The sequence below is a fragment of the Macaca nemestrina genome, chromosome 2, assembly GCF_043159975.1.
Source record: "Macaca nemestrina isolate mMacNem1 chromosome 2, mMacNem.hap1, whole genome shotgun sequence".
NCBI classification, from domain to species: domain Eukaryota; kingdom Metazoa; phylum Chordata; class Mammalia; order Primates; family Cercopithecidae; genus Macaca; species Macaca nemestrina.
The window spans coordinates 172,085,222-172,105,518 of record NC_092126.1 but is presented as its reverse complement, the minus strand read 5'-3'; the positions used below and the strand labels follow the sequence as shown (position 1 = coordinate 172,105,518).

At 41.1% G+C, this 20,297-nt stretch overlaps 2 protein-coding genes across 4 annotated transcripts in view; one reads left to right on the top strand and one right to left on the bottom strand.

The window, feature by feature from the left end:
• Nucleotides 1-20,297, top strand: part of LOC105470429 (CD96 molecule) — a 110,669-nt gene that overhangs the window by 31,616 nt on the left and 58,756 nt on the right. For all 3 annotated transcript variants that reach the window (XR_011620356.1, XM_071092450.1, XM_071092451.1), the window contains exons 5-7: nt 4,723-4,778; nt 17,357-17,447; nt 19,974-20,162. Coding sequence is in view for 2 of the 3 variants with exons in the window: in XM_071092450.1 (XP_070948551.1) it covers nt 4,723-4,778; nt 17,357-17,447; nt 19,974-20,162 (336 nt within the window). In the remaining variant the exon portion in view is untranslated. The remainder of the gene's footprint in view (nt 1-4,722; nt 4,779-17,356; nt 17,448-19,973; nt 20,163-20,297) is intronic.
• On the bottom strand, nt 12,132-14,647 carry LOC105470409 (zinc finger BED-type containing 2). Its single transcript, XM_011722386.2, has 2 exons — nt 14,543-14,647; nt 12,132-14,309 (listed from the first exon to the last, which is right to left on the bottom strand). Exon 2 carries the CDS (start codon nt 13,446-13,448, stop codon nt 12,792-12,794), a length of 657 nt encoding a protein of 218 aa, XP_011720688.2. The 5' UTR covers nt 13,449-14,309; nt 14,543-14,647; the 3' UTR covers nt 12,132-12,791.

Below are 20,297 nucleotides of genomic sequence, written 5' to 3'. Positions count from 1 at the left end.
AACCAATGAAGGCAGCCATCCTCAGTGTGGAAAGAAATATCAATTGTAATTTAGGCAAGCTGTGTCCCCTGTTGATCAAGATTTTTTGCACCATAACTTGATCTAATTGCCTTGTCAACATCTATGCTGTGTCCTATATCTCTTTGCTGCATTAAAATACCTCTACTTTGATCTTAAATGTTTTTCACTCTTTTATATGTCACTTTTATCACCCTATTGGATTCTACATATCTCTGTCTCTACATTTCTCTTGTTTCTTCTTTGAAGTCCTTTCAGTGGATGCTTTAAAATATGAAGCTCTGCCTGCTTGTTCAGAAAATTACATTTTTCCTGCTTCCTGGCTTTTGCATTTAGTAAATTGGCTGGGTGGGTTGTGTTTGGGTGGAGTCTTATCCAGTCCTTAACCTATTTTGAGGTGTTACCCAAGTACATATTGTGGCCCTGACCACATATCTTATCAGAACCTACTTTACATCCCTTGGTGATTCCTCATATAGAATAAGTCTCCCCAAAACACCCATGAAAACCTTGAAATCAACACCCAAATGTATCCCAGACTTATTCAACATGCCCTAAACCCAGCATATTTCCTCTTCCCAAACAGTGCTCATTACTCAACTCTTCATTCTCTAACAGACCAGGGACAAGAGGGGCTACTCCAGCAATTTTGCCACTTCCTGCATCTCCTTCACTGGTCTCCTTTGTTTTTCCTTTCCTTGGCAGGGAGTCACCTGCCCATCACAGGGTTGTTCTGTTCCACTCCTAAATTCCAAATCTGATTGTCCTCAGCCTCAAAGAAAATCTTTCTCACCCTGTCACCTCTACAAATTTTAGTAGTTGTTCTTTCACGGCTTTTATTCTGCTGGTATTTGTTAACAGGAGGTAAGAGATACCACTCCACCCATTAGTGTTTCAGGTTGTATCTTGGTTTTGGGTTCCCCTGAAATAAAACATTGAGATAAGGATTGGGATTAATTTATTTGAAAGACCATCCTTGGAAACATCAGAAAAGGAGTGAGAAAGTGAGTCAGGGAAGGGAAGGGAAGGAAGATAATAAAATGTACAAGATTACATCAGTTACCACCATAGGTTTAGAACTCATCTCACTGGGAGACAGCATAGAACACACATTAGAGTTATCCCACATGAAGGGCAAGAAAGCTGGGGTATTTATCTACCATCTCTCCATCTGTTATCACTATTAACTCTCTGGGACTCCCAGTTTTTACTACCTGTGGACTAAGTGTACTCCCATAATCTCAATAAATCGTTATGCAAAGAGTCATCTAGTCATCAAAGAGTTATCCCAGTAAGAGGTCTTCAGTGTGCCGAGGTAAATGGCAAGTGGCTGTAGCAGGCACTGACAACATCTGTGACTGGAGGTTTAACATTCTTTCCACTGAGTTACAGAACGCTGTGTTTGCTATGCTCAAGAATGTACTTGAAGCCACTTCTGTTCAACATGATGTACTAATGTCTAGTTTGTGCTGGGCACTGTTAAGTGCTGGAGATGAAGAAATTGATAAAATACTGGCTTTGAGGCACTTAAAATCTAGTAAAACAACAAAATCACTGAAATATTCCCTGATATTTCCTAGTACCAAGCAACCAAACAAGAGCCAAATGTTTCTCTGCTCCACTTCAGGGATCTTTATAACGAGAATTTATTTGTAAGCTGCTTTAGTCCATTTTCATGCTGCTGATAAAGACATACCCAAAACTGGGAAGAAAAAGAGATTTAATTAGACTTACAGTTCCACATGGCTGTGGAGCCCTCAGAATCATGGCGGGAGGTGAAAGGCACTTCTTCCTGGCTTTTGCATTTAGTAAATTGGCTGGGTGGGTTGTGTTTGGGTGGAGTCTTATCCAGTCCTTAACCTACTTTGAGGTGTTACCCAAGTATATATTGTGGCCCTGACCACATATCTTATCAGAACCTACTTTACATCCATTGATGATTCCTCATATAGAATAAGTCTCCCCAAAACACCCATGAAAACTTTGAAATCAACACCCAAATGTATCACAGACCTATTCCACATGCCCTAAACCCAGCATATTTCTTCCCAGCAACAGAAAAATGAGGAGAATCAAAAGCAGAAATGCCTGTTAAACCCATTAGATCTCGTGAGACTTATTCACTGTCATGAGAATACCATGGGAAAGACCGGCCCTCATGATTCAGTTACCTCCCATCAGATCCCTTCCACAACACGTTGGAATTCTGGGAGACACAATTCAAGTTGAGATTTGGGTAGGGACACAGTCAAGCCATGTAATTTCACCCCTGACCCATCCCAAATCTCATGTCCTCACATTTCAAAATCAATCATGTCTTCCCAACAGTCCCCCAAATTCTCAACCCATTTCAGCATTAACCCAAAAGTCCATATCCAAAATCCCATCTGAGACAAGGTAAGTCCCTTCTGCCTATGATCCTGTAAAATCAAAAGCAAGTTAGTTTCTTTCTAGATATAATGAGGGTACAAGCATTGGGTAAATACAACCATTCTAAATGGGAGAAATTGGCCAAAACAAAGGGGCTACAGGCCCCATGCAGGTCCAAAATCCAGCAGGGCAGTCAACTCTTAAAGTTCCAGAATGATCTCTTTTGACTCTATGTCTTGCATTCGGGTCACACAGATGCAAGAGGTAGGTTCGCAAGATCTTAGGCAGTTCCATCCCTGTGGCTTTACAGGGTACAGCCTCCCTCCTGGCTGCTTTCATGGGCTAGTGTTGAGTGTCTGCAGCTTTTTCAGGAGCACAGTGCAATCTGTTGGTGGACCTACCATACTGGGGTCTGGAGGATGGTGGCCCTCTTCTCACAGGTCCACTAGTCAGTGCTCCATTAGGGACTCTGTGTGGGGGCTTCAACCCCCCATTTCCCTTCTGCACTGCCCTAACAGAGGTTCTTCATGAGGGCCCCACCCTTGTAGCAAACTTTTGCTGGGTATTCACACATTTCCATAAATCTTCTGAAATCCAGGCGGAGGTTCCCAAACCTCGGTTCTTGACTTCTCTGCACCCACAGGCTCAACACCAGGTGGAAGCTGCCAAGGCTTGGGGCTTCCACACTTTTTGAAGCAACAGCTAAAGCTGCACATTGGCCCCTTTCAACCATAGCTGGAGTGGCTGGGACACAGGGCACCAAGTCTCGAGGCTGCACACAGCAAGGGGACCCTGGGCCCAGCCCAGGAAACCATTTTTTCCTCCTGGGTCTCTGGGCCTGTGATGGGAGGGGCTGCTGTGAAGGTCTCTGACATAGCCTGGAGACATTTTTCCCATGGTCTCGGAGATTAACATTAGGCTCCTTCCTACTTATGCAAATTTCTGCAGCCAGCTTGAATTTCTCCCCAGAAAATGGGTTTCTCTTTTCAATCCCGTAGTCAGGCTGCAAATTTTCCAAACTTTTATGCTCTGCTTCCCTTATAAAGCTGAATGCCTTTAACAGCACCCAAGACACCTCTTGAATGCTTTGCTGCTTAGAAATTTCTTCTGCCAGACACCCTAAATCATCTCTCTTAAGTTCAAAGTTCCGCAAATCTCTAGGCCAGGGGCAAAATGCTGCCAGTCTCTTTGCTAAAATATAACAAGTCACCTTTGCTCCAGTTCCCAACAAGTTCCTCATCTCTATCTGAGACCACCTCAGCCTCGACCTTATTGTTCATATCAACATCAGCATTTTTGTCAAAGTGATATAACAAATCTCTAGGAGGTTCCAAACTTTACAACATTTTCTTGTCTTCTTCTGAGCCCTCCAAACTGTTTCAACCTCTGCCTGTTACCCAGTGCCAAAGTCACATCCACATTTTTGGGTATCTTTTCAGCAACACTCCACTGTGGTGGTACTAATTTACTGTATTAGTCTGTTTTCACACTGCTGATAAAGACATACCCAAGACTGGGAAGAAAAAGAGGTTTAATTGGATTTACAGTTCCACATGACCGCGGAGGCCTCAGAATTGTGGTGGGAATTGAAAGGTACTTCTTACACGGCAATGGGAAGAGAAAAATGAGGAGAAGCAAAGGCAGAAACCCCTGATAGACCCATCAGATCTCATGAAACTTATTCACTATCACGAGAATAGCATAGGAAAGACCAGCCCCCATGATTCAATTACCTCTCGCCGGGTCCCTTCCACAACACATGGGAATTCTGGGAGATACAATTCAAGTTGAGATTTGAGTGGGGACACAGTCCAACCATATCATAAGCCTTTGTGCATGTAGAACATTCCTCTTTTCTCTCCCTCCCCACCACCCATCCTCCGCTTGTACTACCAGTCTTCCACATTCCCAATTTTACTTAACTCATCGCTGGTAACCACATCACATCTTCCAAAAGCCTCCTCCTATCCTCCAAGGTTAGATTAAAAAATTTATTTAAAAGCTGTCTTCAAATACTACATGTCTTTAATCATTGTACTTATCTCAGTGTATTATAACTTCCAGTTTGTTTATCTGTATTCCCAAGAAATTGCAGATTTCTTAAAAACAGTGAATACTATTTGTCCACCTTTGTTTCCTAGGCATCTAGCATACTGCCAGGTACACAGCAGGCCTGGCAATATTATATTAATAAATATTAATTTATAAATATTAATAAATAAATATTAATATTTGATGAATGAAGATTCTCATAGACACACACACACATACACACACTAGTGGCCAGGTAGGATGACATTTGGTGCCACTAACTATGTTTTATTTGCCTTTAAGCTAAACCGGAAATCCCCATGATTGTGGAAAATAACTCCACGGATGTCTTGGTAGAGGTGAGTCACATAAAAGCCTTTGAAAATCTACAGCATTACATGTAAGGTGTGTCAGGTTGCATAGTTGCCAGGAATGTTCTCTCAAAGAACTTTACTCCTTGGCCCTTGACCAATTAACTGCTAATAGGGATGAAGGGAAGCTGAGTTGTTTCTGGAAAGTGAATGGGAATTTTCATTTTTAGACTTAGTGTTCTCAGAATGATCTGCACTTTTAGTCCTTAAATTTCTCAGGAAAAAAAAATAGTTACAATTGTTTAAATTTCTCTTTAATAAAAATTGAGGTGGATAGTGAGGATGAAGTAGGGCAGAAAGCTGTGTGAATCCTGGTGTAAGAATGAAGTTTTGGCTCAGCTGATGTTTGATTTGTTCTATTCCATTTCCTTTACCTGGTTTCCCATTGTTTTTATTTCAAAGTGATGAGAGAAAATATGCCCTCCTGTACTCCTGCAGAACCCTGGCTATGTCTTTGGTGGTAAAGAGGAAGGGCAGGAGAAACAAGAAAATTGAATAGGGACCTCTGACTTAACTTCTTCTGGGTGGTAGTTACCAACCTCTAGTCACTAGGATCTGGACTCAATTTCTCGCTCTTCCTCTTGCGAACTGTGACCTTGGGCAAATTACTTCATGTCTTTGCAGTCAGTTTCCCCATCTATATGAAGTGAATAATAATACTATCTTCACATAGCAGCTGTTTTAAAAAATTAAATAACATATGAAAAAGTCTGAGTAGAGTGTGGCATATATTAAGTGTTTAATCAGCATTATTGTTCTTGTTTTTGTTGTTATTACTATTATCTGTGTCAATCAACTGTCCTGTGGCCTTATGACTTCAGCCTAGCTTTTAAAAACCCTATATAAAAAATATTCTCATTAATTCTCTAACATTTTCTATTACATGGGGCGAGAGAAAATTATACTCATATTCTAGTTTATTCTCGCACTGATGACATTAACTTACAATCTCTGGTCTCACTGAATATCAGTCATTTAATTTGATAGTTGCATACAAATCATAGCTTAGATTCTTTGAGATGGTTTTGCAATGACTATATATATATTTTTTCCAAGTATTTGTGTCTTTTGCCAGTTTCATATATTGATCTCTCAGATAACTGCTTGTATTAGTCCGTTTTCATGCTGCCAATAAAGACATACCCAAGACTGGGTAAAATATACAGGGAAAAGAGTTTAATTAGACGTACAGTTGCACATAGCTGGGGAAACCTCACAATCATGGCAGAAGACAAGGAGGAGCATGTCATGTCTTACATAGATGGCAGCAGGCAAAAAGACAATATGCAGGAAAACTCCCCCTTGTAATAACTATCAGATCTCATGAGACTTACTCACTATCACGAGAACAGCACAGGAAAGCCCCCATGCTTCAATTACCTCCCACCAAGTCCCTCCCACAACACGTGGGAATTTGAGATGAGATTTGGATAGTGACACAGCCAAACCATATCAGTCCACCCCTGACTCTCCCAAATCTCATATCCTCACATTTCAAAATCAATCATTCCTTCTCAACAGTCCCCCAAAGTCTTAACTCATTTCAGCATTAACTCAAAAATCCAGAGTCCAAAGTCTCATCCGAGACAAGGCAAGTGCCTTCTGCCTATGAACCTGTAAAATCAAAAGCATGTTAGTTACATCCTTGATACAGTAGGGGTACAGGTATTGGATAAATACAGCCATTCCAAATGGAAGACATTGGCCAAAACAAGTCTGAAATCCAGCAGGACAGTGAAATCTTAAAGCTCCAAAATGATCTCCATTGACTCCATGGCTCATATCCAGGTCATGCAGATGCAAGAAGTGGGTTCCCATAGTCTTAGGCAGCTCAAACCCTGTGGTTTTGCAGGGTATGGCTCCCCTCCTGGCTGTTTTCATGGGCTGGCATTGAGTGTCTGCAGCTTTTCCAGGCACATGGTGTAAGCTGTTGGTGGATCTACCATTCTGTGGTCTGAAGGATGGTGGTCCTCTTCTCACATCTCCACTACATGGTGCCCCATTAAGGACACAAGCTCTGCTCCTGTGACTTCGCAGGATACAGCCTCCCTCCTGGCTGTTTTCATGGGCTGGTGATGAGTGTCTGAAGCTTTTCCAGGCACACAGTGTAAGCTGTCATTGGATCTACCATTCTGGGGCCTGAAGGATGGTGGCCCTCTTCTCACAGCTCCAGTAGGCAGTAGCCTAGTGGGGACTACATGTGGGGACCGCAACCCCACATCTTCCTTTTGCACTGCCCTAGCAGGGGTTCTCCATGAGGGCCCCACCCCTGCAGCAAACTTTTGCCTGGGCATCCAGGCACTTCCATACATCTTCTGAAATCTAGGCAGGGGTCCCCAAACCTCAGATCTTGACTTCTGTGCACCTACAAGCTCAACACCATATGGAAGCTTCCAAGACTTGAGACTTCCACCCTCTGAAGCAACAACCCAAGTTGTACCTTGGCTCCTTTCAGTTATGACTGGAGTGGCTGGGACACAGGGCACTGAGTCCCTAGACTGTGCACAACATGGGGACCCTGGGCATCACCCACAAAACCATTTTTTCCTCCTAAACATTCAGGCCTGTGATGGAGGGGCTGCTGCAAAAGTCTCTGACATGCCCTGGAAACAATTTCCCCATTGTCTTGATGATTAACATTCAGCTCCTCAGTGCTTATGCAAATTTCTGCAGCCAGCTTGAATTTCTCCCCAGAAAATGGGATTTTCTTTTCTATCGCATTGTCGGTCTGCAAATTTTCCAAACTTTTATTCTCTGTTTCTCTTTTGAAACTGAATGCCTTTAACAGCGCCCAAGTTACCTCTTGAGTGCTTTGCTGCCTAGAAATTTTTTCTGCCGGATATCCTAAATCATCTATCTTAAGTTCAAAGTTCCACAGATCTCTAGGGTAGGGGCAAAATGCCACCAGTCTCTTTGCTAAAATATAATAAGAGTCACCTTTGCTCCAGTTATCAACAAGTTCCTCATCTCCATCTGAGACCACCTCAGCCTGGACCTTATTGTTCATATTACTATCAGCATATTTGTTAAAGTCATTCAACAAGTCTCTACAAAGTTCCAAACTTTCCCATATATTCCTGTCTTCTTCTGAACCCACTAAATTGTTCCACCCTCTGCCTGTTACCCAGTTCCAAAGTTGCATCCACATTTTTGGGTATTTTTCCAGCAGCGCCCCACTCTGCTGATACCAATTTACTGTATTAGTCCATTTTCATACTGCTGATAAAGACATACCCAAGACTGAGTAATTTATACAGGAAAAGGGGTTTAATTGGACTTATAGTTCCATGTGGCTGGGGAAGCCTCACAATCATGGCCAAAGGCAAGGTGGAGCACATGACATCTCACATGGATGGCAGCAGGCAAAAAGAGAATGTGTAAGAAAACTGCCCCTTATAATAACCATCAGATCTCATGAGACTTATTCACAGTAACGAAAACAGCATGGGAAAGACCTGCCCCCACATGATTCAATTACCTCTCACTGAGTCCCTCCCACAACACATGGGAGTTCAAGATGAGATTTGCGTGGGGACACAGCCAAACCATATCACTGCTATTATAATCCTGATTATACAGCAGAAGATTTAATTGCTTAATTCATTTTTGTTGTGTCATAACTTAATTTCTAAGTTTATTAGTGAACTTCATTTCAATAGTTTACATTTCAAAAATAAACTAATCATACAGCTTTTGGTAGGTGTTTTTGTTTCTTATAAGGATCTCTAATAGATTCTTGGTACCAGAGTTTACATGTAATATGGGCACAATCCAGATACAGGACCATAAATTGCATCCAAGAATCCCAGTTTAAAAAAAAAAAGAAATTTGCCTATGTGCCATAAAATTTCCTCTTCTCTACCCTTGCTTCAGTGCTGACTAAAAAAAAAAAAAACAGAGAGTTTTCCTTCCTAGAAAATTAGTGAATAATCTTTCTCCAATCACACATAACCAGCTACAGGACATGGCTTGTCTTTGGATCTTTTCAGATCTTGCCAAGCATTAGTAACTCCTCACTCTAATATTCTTACAATCCCTGCTGTATTTTTAAAAATTTATTAACTCTTCAAAATCCCTTCACAGACTTTTATCTTGTGTTGCTCCCAATGAGCCTCTGAAATAGATAGAGCATCAGTCATTTTACAGATGAGAAATTGGGGCCTGGAAAGTCTTAACAACTGGCTGAGTCACTAATAAGGGGCAGAGCTGGGATGCATATTTAGTGTGCCTGTATCCAGGCAGAATAGTATTATTATGATAAAAGGATATCATGCTTCGGGGTCAGATAGCACAAGTGTCAAATCCTAATTCAACTACTTAGCTGGTTACATACCCTCATCAACTAGTGAACCTCCACAAGCCTCAGCTAACTCACATCTAAAACTGAGATAATAACAAATAGTTCAGAGGGTTCTTAGGAAGATTAAATTTATGCTCTAATGAAGTTCATGGCACATAGTAGACATTTCAGGAATATTTCTTCCCTACCCACTATTTATCATTTACGCACTCTCTTACATTCATAAATCAGCTATGTGACTGATTCCAGCAGATACTGTGGAATAATTTTTTTAAACCCAGAATATAGACTGTGGGATCTGATAGAACCAGGTTTGAGTTCTCTTCCAGCACTTATTAACTCTGGCCCCTACGAGCTCAGTTCCTTAACTTCCTCAACAGTAAGTGAGGGCAATGGTTCCAATCCCACAAGGGTGATATAAGGATGAAGTGAGAGAAGGTATGCAAAATACCTACCATCCAGCAACCACAAGTTTTTGGTCTTGGCAATTTCCTGCCCCTCCTTCATTCCTTAGAAATTGTTGAAGTCAACACGCACGCACTGGCTCTGCTACCTGTCCACTACACTAGCAGCCCGCAGTGTGGAAATACTCTGGGGACTTGGTCAGTTGTGAGCTGTGTCTTCCTGTGTTTTTAAACTTACAAAGTTTATGGTTAATTTTAGTATTTCTGTAAAATACAAAAGACCCAAAAGTATGATGCCCCTCAGGCCTGGACCTGCCATAGATGTCTAAGGAAAGTGTCACACCTGTGAATGTTGTATCTTGTGCATTCCCAAAGTTGAGATTTTGCCAGGGCTTCAACATGGCACACAGCTTCACTCCTGCACTACAATGAGAAAAGAGTCTTTAACCTAAATTTCAGGGCCCCTCCATTTAGCAGTTTTTTGCATTAGAGCAAAAGATGTCAAACCAAAGAGCCCTCAACTCACAGCTGATGATGTAGCGTAGAAGGCACAAGAGGGATGCATAAAAACCCCAGCATGTACTCAACAGTTCACGCTTTCCGCAAGCCTCATACGTCTCTCACTCTTATGCTTGTGCTTTATACTTTAGCCCCATCATCTCCATGGGTCTTGTTCATATCACTTGCTACTTTTGTTATGTTTGAAAGAAATTAGGGGGAAAAAAGTCTAAAGAAAATTACCTGTCATGAAGCATAAGAAACAAAAGCAGTTTGGGGTTAGGAAGCCTACAAAGGAAGAGCATCTACAATATTAATAACCATGTAAAACAGATACCAGAGGCCAGGCACAGTGTCTCATGACTGTAATCCCAGCACTTTGGGAGGCTGAGACGGGCAGATCATGAGGTCAAGAGATCCAGACCATCCTGGCCAACATGGTGAAACCCCGTCTCAACTAAAAACACAAAAATTAGCTGGGTGTGGTGGTGCACACCTGTAGTCCCAGCTGCTAGGCAGGCTTAGGCAGGAGAATTGCTTGAACCTGGGAGATGGAGGTTGTGGTGAGCTGAGATCACACCACCGCACTGCAACCTGGTGACAGAGCGAGACTCCGTCTCAAAAAAAAAAAAAAAAAAAGAAGACACCAGAATCTAAAAACCACACTGGTTGGCATCAGCAGAGCTCCAGCAGCTTTGTGCAGAATTTGATTATTTGTGTTTATTTGGTTTGGGTTTTGCAAAGTTTTAACCCTGTGGTTTCCTCAAGCTTCCTAAGCCCCACTCAAAATGTATGTGTTTTGGTTTTTGGTTTTTAAATGATTAGGTATTACAGCCTCCTTTTTTTTCTAGCATCTTTTGCAACACAGTAAGGTTCTGAGTCCAAATGTCTAGCCATCGTCACTTGCACTGGTGAGCACCTGAGCTTGCACCACAGATAGAGAAGGTTCTAAAAGGACATCATACCCCTGTGGGGAGACCATATGACAACGAAATCTTTAATATCAGGCAGATCTCTAGATAAAAAAAAGAACATGATGGGACTTCAGTGTAGCCTGGTTATTTCACAAGCCTGGTATTTGGACTTTTGTTTGTTCTACAAACAGCTCTTAGGGAAGACAGGTCTGGAAGTTAGGGCTGCCTAGCAAGTCTAGGAAGAATATGAGTGAACTACATAGGTCAGGACCAAAGGAGGCAAGACACCATTGTTACACAAGGACATCCTCTGCTTTCAGAGAGGTTGGTGCCCACAAAGTACCTGGGCTATCTATGAGATAATGGGATGCTGTTTTTATCTATTCCTGTCTTCCCTAGTTCTTTCCCCACTCCATCCCCATTCCCAACCCACATTTTGTTTTATTTTGTTTTGTTTTTTAATATGCGTGTTTGGTTGGGGAGGGCAATACGGTTACAGAGGAGTCTATCTTCCATAACAAATATCAGCTCCAGTGCAAAGGCCAGAGTATTTTCCAGTTTGATTTTATTCTATTTCTAAATTAATATTTTAGGCATACTCTCAGCAACTCAGGAAATTATTCTCTCCCTATATTGTGTTAGAATCTCTTTTTTCAAAGCATCTCTGAACATTTAAAGATAAACAGTTTTAAAAAATCAGAGAACAGTGGATTGGTATGCAGTTAGCACTTTGGAGGTGTGAGTAAAATCTAAAACCTACTGTTCAAATAGATAACTGCTCTGTGGATGCAAAACAAAACCAAGTTAACTCATTCAAATTGACTTCAGGATCTAAGAAATGTACTCTGTCCTTCCTTCATTCAGACAGTCGTGTTCTCTTCTATTTTCATGATAAATTTTCCCTAGAGCACTGTCTTTCTTCCCCATCTTTGCATTTCTTCTCATCCCATTTCTTTCTAACTTTCCTTCCTCTGTTCTTTACTTCTCCTTACTTCCTTTATACCTCTGTCTTCTTTTTCATTCTGAGTTTATTTCAGCTCTTCCTCACTAACTCCTTTTCCCTTGATAAACCTTAATATGAAATTAGATCATATTTTAAGTATTTATGAATAAGTTTCATATACTCTATACTGAATGTTTAAACCAAGTAAGTTGAGAGGTTTGTCATTTCTCTGTGCTAATTACACATTAATTAGTTTAAGCATTAGATTGTTAAAAAGATGCACAGGACTCAGATTATACTGATGAAACAGCTTTAATATAAGCAAGAAAATACATCGCAGCAATAACAGGAGAAAGATACGCATTGCAAGGATCCAAAGATCTGAGGCTCACAATTCTTTGTCCTTCCACTTGCTGGGTCACACAGAACAAGCTTTGTATTCATACTGGTTGTCTGGAAGCACCACCAGTACATGTGCTAAGACCTCAGTCCCAGGAAGATTAAGCTCTGCTTCCTGCAGGGTGTCTGCAAGTGAGCTGGTCACATAGGCACATTCCAGCTACTTAACCAGCCTCAGCCATCAAAATCTTCAGCTCCACCAAAACCGAGTGCTAGGCAAAAATCTGATTATTTTGGTAAACAATGCTGACTGGCTGGTACATTCTGCCCTGAAACAACTCACAGAGTTTTACTTTGGTAACAGCATTTATCTTTAATAGGTACATTTTAGAGTTTCGGCCAAGGGTCAGCAGAGCTCTAGTAACCTCATAGAGAAGCATCTGGTCAATTCAGACCTGCTCAGATTAACTCATACTGTGCACTATTTCACATAAAAGCAAAATGTCACTAAACTACTTTGCTTTACATTTGAGTTGAAACTAAAGTGGCTCTTTTGTACAAGTCTAGAGTCAATGTTTTCAGGATAGATTCTCCAAGCCCAATTTAAACAAAATGGAAGGCATGTACTGCTGCCGGCAACTCTTTCTCCTGCTGGCATACCTCCTTCTCAGCCCTCACCTTCCACTTCATCTCCAGGATGGCCCTTTCCACCTCCTCCAAGGCTCGTTCCCTTTTTTCCACAGCCCTCTCCCGCCATTCCACTGCCATTTCTCTCCTAAGCACCTCCTTTTCCCTTTGGCTGGCCCACAAAGCCATTGTGCCCACCTGCTCCAGGAGCCTACCCCAGTCACCCTCAATGCCTGTGGGGAGCTGGGGCCCGTGGGGCCTTGGATCCTGGCGCTGCCCGGCCTGACCATGGCCACTCTTCTCCAGCTCCTCTCTGTGCATACTTTTCAGATGCTTCCACAGTGCTGTGGTGCCCACATTGACCCCAGGGCCACGGCTCACCTGCCTGCCACACAGGCGGCAGGTGGCATATTGGTTGGGATGGTGCCCAGCACGAGCAGGGGCTAGGTGGAAATACTCCCATGCCTCAGAGAACCGGGTGCCCTTGTTGTGGGGTGTTGGAGTGGGCATAGCACTCACAAAAGGGCCAACCAGTTCTCCTGTCTCACTAATCTCTTCCTCTTCCTTCATCTCCAAGTCCCCTTTTGCCTTCATCATGGCTCCCTCCTCTTCCTCCTCTTCCCGCCTCATCATGTCACCTCTTCTACAGCGTTCTTTATGATGTGGCTAGATGTGAGCCAAAAGCTTATTTGAACCACAAGATTGAATATATATTTGGGAAGGGCCCGTGGTAACTCTTGCGGATTCACAATAATGGCCAAAGTCTGGCCACACCTGGGTGGTGTGAGGTTTCTTCCTTTCTGCTTCACTGGAGAGTCAGGGGTGAGTCAGATACAAGCAAAACGACCCAAGAGTGCATTCCTTCCATGCCCCAGATACTTACTTATCCTCCCTTGACTAGGCCAGAAAGACAAAACATATCAGTTCCTGTAGCAAAGGTGTTCTCTGTCCAACAATTACAAAGCTCTTTGATGAACTCAGTGTTCTCTGCATCAACCACCACGACAGGTATTTTTGAATATTGAAAATTTTAGGTTTTCTTTTTTCTCCTCCTGCTTGTTTCCACTGTTTCTGTGCTTCTTATTGCCTATAAATGCATTTTGGAGGCAAGAGAAACAGCCTCAGGTTTCAGGCTTTTCAGGACCAACAGGGCTATGGCCTCACTGGGTCTTGCTCAGAGTAGGTAAAAGCAAACACAGGCAGATGCTGGTGTAGGAGACAATCATGCTTCCTAAAAACTGTTGCAACAAGCAATCCAGAGTAGACAAAGCCTATGAGGATCTGGATAATAAAGTTCCCAATGCAAGGTCAGTTTGTCCTTAGAGGCGTCTCTCGGAGGCCAGGAATCTAAGAAATCCAAAAAGCAAGCTCAGCTGTTTCAGCAGGAGGAGCTGGGATGCACAGAGGGGAAGATGGAGCACATCTTCACAAACATGATGTTGCCTGGCTGTCCTTAGCCAGCAGCTCACCATACTCCTTCTCCAGCAGGAACACCTGCAAAGCCAACAGCCAATAAGACCTTCCTGAAGCACCAGACTCCAGGTGTTTTGCTCTTTAACTCATTTTAAAGATAAATAAGTAAATGGAAAATCATGTTGCATTTAAAAACAGCCCGACTTCTCTCTCCTTTCTTGGGTCATTTCTTAAATTAATAAGAGCGTTATTTAATCAAGCTTTGCAACCTGAACAGTTAGGAAATTCCCCCCTAGCCACAAGTGGGTACTTACAAGCAGGCAAGGCTCTGGACTTCTCTCTGATCTTTCCAGCGCAGAGTGAAAGCACTCCTGCACACCTTGGATGGCTATTAGCTGACTCCTACCCCTAGAAGGAGGGCACCTCCAGTTCTGGTTTCCTCCCACTTCTAGGGCAGCATTGTTTTCAAGTAGGTGTGTCTGTGCCTGTCGGATTTTTCTGCAACACTTAGACACAGATGCAAACCTTTTCTCCACCCCCTCCACTACCAAGAAAAGGATGTTCCTGGCATATGTCAAGCAGCAATACAGTAAGTCAAGCACCTACAAGTCTTAGTTCTCTTTTTTGAAGACTAGATTACCTAGCCTCTCAAGTAAAGCAAGTGATTTGAAGGAAGAAGAATGGGAAAGACTGAAATATGAAATGTGTATACACATATAGATTATATATATACATACATTATATATAATATGCATAATATATGTGTGTGTATACATATTTAGATTGAAAAGGAAAGCCTACCAAGAGGAGATAGGAAGACTCTAAAGAAGACGTCAATAGAAGAAAAAAAAACTTTGTGTTATAAAAGAAAAGATAGAAATGGCATAGCAGGCCAGGCGCCGTGGCTCATGCCTGTAATCCCAGCACTTTGGGAGGCCGAGGCAGGTGGATCACTTGAGGTCCGGAGTTCGTGGCCAGCTTGGCCAACATTGTGAAACCTCGTCTCTATTACAAATGCAAAAATTAGCCAGGTGTGGTGGTGCATGCCTGTAATCCCAGCAACTCGGGAGCCTGAAGCAAGAGAATCACTTGAACCCGGGAAGTGGAGGTTGCAGTGAGCTGAGATCATGCCACTGCACTCCAGCCTGGGCGACAGAGGGAGACTCTGTCTCAAAAAAATAAATAAATATATAAAAATTTAAAAAAAGAAAGAAAAGAAAAAGAAATGGCACAGCAGAAAATACGTAGAGGTTGACGGTTAAGTTAAAATAGAAAAAAAAAATGGGGGAAAAAAATTCAAAATAGGAATGAAACTGGCAGGAGTTTTAGAACATGAACCACATTTCTAAACCAAATCTTGGAACACAAATTCTAGAGAGAGTATAGAATATTTGAAATTTGAACCATTTCAGAAAATCTGAATCTAGAGAATTCATGAAAGTCAAATCTTTTCAACATTTTTAGAAGTTAACAAAAGAGTTCTTCAGTGAGCCAGTTGCCTTCATAAAATAATAACACCCCCACCTACTCCTGATATTACCATATCGTCATCTTTGGTGGGTTAACTAAAGATAAAGGAAATGAATCATGAGAATGGTTAATGTCACTGGATTAATGCAAACTTTTGTATCTTTTTCTTTTTTTAAAAAAAAGGTTTTATCTCCTATACCTTTTTATCTCTTCCTGGACCAACTGGAGATAAAAATCAATCTTTGGCATCTATTAAATTAAACTGAACACTCTCCTTTACTTAATAAGAATGTATTTTAGAGGATCTGGTTTTGCTTTTAATTTTTTAGTGGAGAGAATAGCATCCCTGGTCCATGTATGTATCCCCATTATCTGGAAAGGCAAGTGTTGAATGGATGGGAATATTGGGAGCTACAGTGTGTGTCACCCAGCATCTTGGATATGCTAGACAACCCCCTCTGAAATTCTCTTGTTTCTTTGGGATTTCGGTAGCAATGTACTGAGAAATGGTAAACTTCTGTAGGATTTCACCAGGAAAATGTTACTTAGCATTCTTGAGTGTGGTTTCTCAGCTCTATAGGCCCAGACTTCTTAGGAGTAACTAGTCTGTGGATTGACACCCCAATCATCACATACATTTAATTGTTCTGTACATGTTAACTAGCATATTCATTAACTGTGGAAAATATCTGAGAACTAAGAACTCGGGCTCGTCATATGTAAAATATATACATCTCTTGAGAAAACAAGTAATTATAAATGGAATTATAATTTTGAAGAGTCTCAGATAAAACAATGGGAATCCAATAATTCTCACTGGATGTTTTCACCAGACTGTTAAAGAAAGTATCATCCCCCAAAGAACAAACATAGCATTGAAAATAAAACATAACTAGCCCTGCATCTAAGTTCTCTGCTTTCATAACATAGCAACTTCTTTCATGTTTTTATTTCAATACAGTTTTTATTAAAAAATATGTTGGACTGAGATTAACGAGACATCATTTCTAATTGTGCCATTAATTATTTTCCACTTCCTTGAACCACTGGGTGCCTTGATTTTTCCATCTGTCAAATGGCAAAAATAAGGCATGCCCTACCTATCCTCAAGATTAATCCAATAAAATTTTTTTAAAAATTAGTAAAATGCTTCACAAGTAAAAAGCAGGATATTTATATAAATTGATTTCTGTGGTTATTACAAATAGTGTTGTACATTACTTGGGACACAGAAACAATGTGTAGATCCCCTTGAGCTTTAAACCTAACAGACTATTCTTCTCTTGACTCTGTTTGCTTTTTACTTCTATTCTTTGGTTTCCATTTAGTATTATTTTATTCTGCCTACACAGAGTTAAGAGTTCTCTTTAACATAACCCAGAATCCAGACTTGGAACATCAGTATAGTCCTAGATCTTTAACCCTTAGTTGACCTAGGAGTATAGTCGGTAGTTTATAACATCTCTATAGGAGATAACCCATTTATAGTGCACGTTCTAACACAACCTATATTAAAAGTAGACACTGCCTTCTATTTATTCAGCTAAAAGTGGAGAAACTCGTTTTTACCAACTTATGTTATATGAATGTTAGTAAGTTGTAAGGAGTACCAGTTTCTTAGGAATTTGCAAATAACCCTTTTTCTGTCTTTACCCCAGAGAACATTTACCTGCTTACTAAAGAATGTATTCCCCAAAGCAAATATCATATGGTTTATAGATGGAAGTTTTCTTCATGATGAAAAAGAAGGTAAGGAAATTAAACAATGGAAATAAGTTCTGTACAAAAAGAAAGAAAACAAAGGACATCAGAAATTGTCATTGCCCAAGTTGATCTTGGCACTTAAGAATGATTCTTATTCCAAGTAAAACATCATTCTGCCTACCAAATGTCATTTTCTGATGCTTCATCTGGCTCTTCCAAGGGAGTGGAATGTAACATTTTCCAGAATAAAAGAAATACAATTGATTTAGACAAACAACATCCAAACATTTTATTTAACTATCAGTAAAAAGAATATCTTAGATGAGGACAAAAAGTTTAAGTCTACATATATTTATTAAAACGTTTTCTGCCTTTATAACATAGCTACCTGTTTTTCCATGTCTTTCTTATTTCAATACAATGTGTTCAATTAACTTAGCACCACTGCTTTACATCAGCCAATAAATAATTTCTACCTTTTTATGTGAGGATCTGAGGCAGGTGTTGGTGAAGCACTAGAGGAAGCCTATGTAAAAGAGTTGGCCCCTTGACAAGGCACATGTTCCCCAGGAGGATTAAAAATTCCTGGAGGAGGAACACACATCAAGACAAGCTCAGGTGATAATTCACAAAGCCATGTTTTTATAAGTAGTAACCATGACGGCCTCTACCAGAATAATCTCAGCTGTCCCTGCCTGAACAACAGCCATTCTCCTTTCTCCTGAGTCATTTTTCCTCAAAGTTCAATCTGTCTTCAATAACAACTGAGTCACACAACTCTTTCTGAATTATTTTAATTTAATTTTATTTTATTTTATTTTTGAGACAGAGTCTTGCTCTGTTGCCCAGGCCTGGAGTGCAGTGGTGCGATCTCAGCTCACTGCAAGCTCTGCCTCCCAGGTTCATGCCATTCTCCTGCCTTAGCCTCCTGAGTAGCTGGGACTACAGGCACCCGCCACCACGCCCGGCTGATTTTTTGTATTTTCAGTAGAGACGGGGTTTCACCGTGCTAGCCAGGATGGTCTTGATCTCCTGACCTCGTGATCCGCCCACCTCGGCCTCCCAAAGTGCTGGGATTACAGGCGTGAGCCACCATGCCTGGCCTCTTTCTGAATTATTTTTAAGTGATAAAATTGAAAGCTTATGTTAATGAGTGTATTGATCACTTGATGCATTTTGAGATTGTTATTGGTTTTATTAGTTTATTTTTAAAAAACAATTCACCCACAACAATGACAGAATACAATTCTAAAAATATAGGTTAAAAGTTATTATAGGCCAGGCACGGTGGCACACACTTGTTATCTCAGCACTTTGGGAGGCTGAAGCAGGTGGATCACCTGAGGTTAGGAGTTCGAGACCAGCCTGACTAACATGGTGAAACCCCGTCTCTACTAAAAATACAAAAAATTAGTTGGGTGTGATGGTGGACACGTGTAATACCAGCTACTTGGGAGGCTGAGGCAGGAGAATCGCTTGAATGCAGGAAGCGAATGTTGCGGTGAACCAAGATCGTGCCATTGCACTCCAGCCTGGGCAACAAGAGGGAAATCCCGTCTCAAAAAAAAAAAAAAAAAAAGGTTATTATAAATATATTATCCTGTTCAATAAGCCCTGCACAGGCAAAGCACCCAGATTTCACCACACTAGAGGCTAGATTTTGTGGTCAGAATTGCATCGGCACACAACTGCATTTAGCTATTACTTTGGTAAATAATTATATCAGAATTGGTGTTAAGAATCTTTAATGTGAAAAAGCTGTGAGAATCCAGAAAATTCTGACATATAGTGATAGTTGGTTTTACATTAATTTTCTGCTGCCTATTATGCTATTTGGAGGTTGTACTAACATAACAGTTTAAAACAGAGTTTGATTTGTAAAGAAGACTCATGGGACCCAAAATGCAATGCTTACAAATCTACACCTTATTTCAAGAAGAGGAGACGACGTAACAAAAATATTACAATATGCAGCATATCCTATCCTACACTTACAGCCAGGAGTTCAGAGAAGTCAGATATGAGCTCCTTCGTCCTCCCTCTCTAAGGGCCATAGCCAGACACACTTTCTCTCTCAGCTCAGAGACTACTGATACATACACAGAAGAGCTCAGAAGTAGGTAGTCCAAAACAGAGTCCCAACCAAGATTGCTTTATGTTTTACTGGTCACTTAGGTATATTCCTGCAACATAACCAGACTCCACAGGAGAGCTCTCGCAAGGTCTAACCTAGACTAGGTGTAAATTATCAGTCTCACAGTTGTCAACAAACAATGCTGGTGAGCTGGGATAATCTGCCTCAAAACATTTTGGACACATGGTCACAAACAAAGCAACACTATTGATCAATATGTTTTATACCCTGACCATGGATTGATGACACGTAGAAGCTTGAGCAAACAGCTCAATTTAATTCCAGATCTGCTGAAATTGACCCTCACTGCAGAGAAGCTGCCATTTGACCACTTTAGACTCTACATTACCATAAATGGATCATGCCATGCCTTGGCATTATTGTATGGCTCTTACATAAAATGTTAGTGACTAACCATGTTCTTATCTGTCTGGCAGGAATATATATTACTAATGAAGACAGAAAAGGCAAAGATGGATTTCTGGAACTGAAGTCTGTTTTAACAAGGGTACATAGTGATAAACCAGCCCAATCAGACAACTTGACCATTTGGTGTATGGCTCTGTCTCCAGTCCCAGGAAATAAAGTGTGGAACATCTCATCAGAAAAGATCACTTTTCTCTTAGGTGAGTTGTCTATTTAATAAGCTCAACAAGCATTTGACAAGACTGCCATAAATTCAGAATATCTTTAGTGGGAACAAGTAAAATGCTTATCACATCCATAACGTTTTAATCTCAGAAAACTTTCTATATAACTCA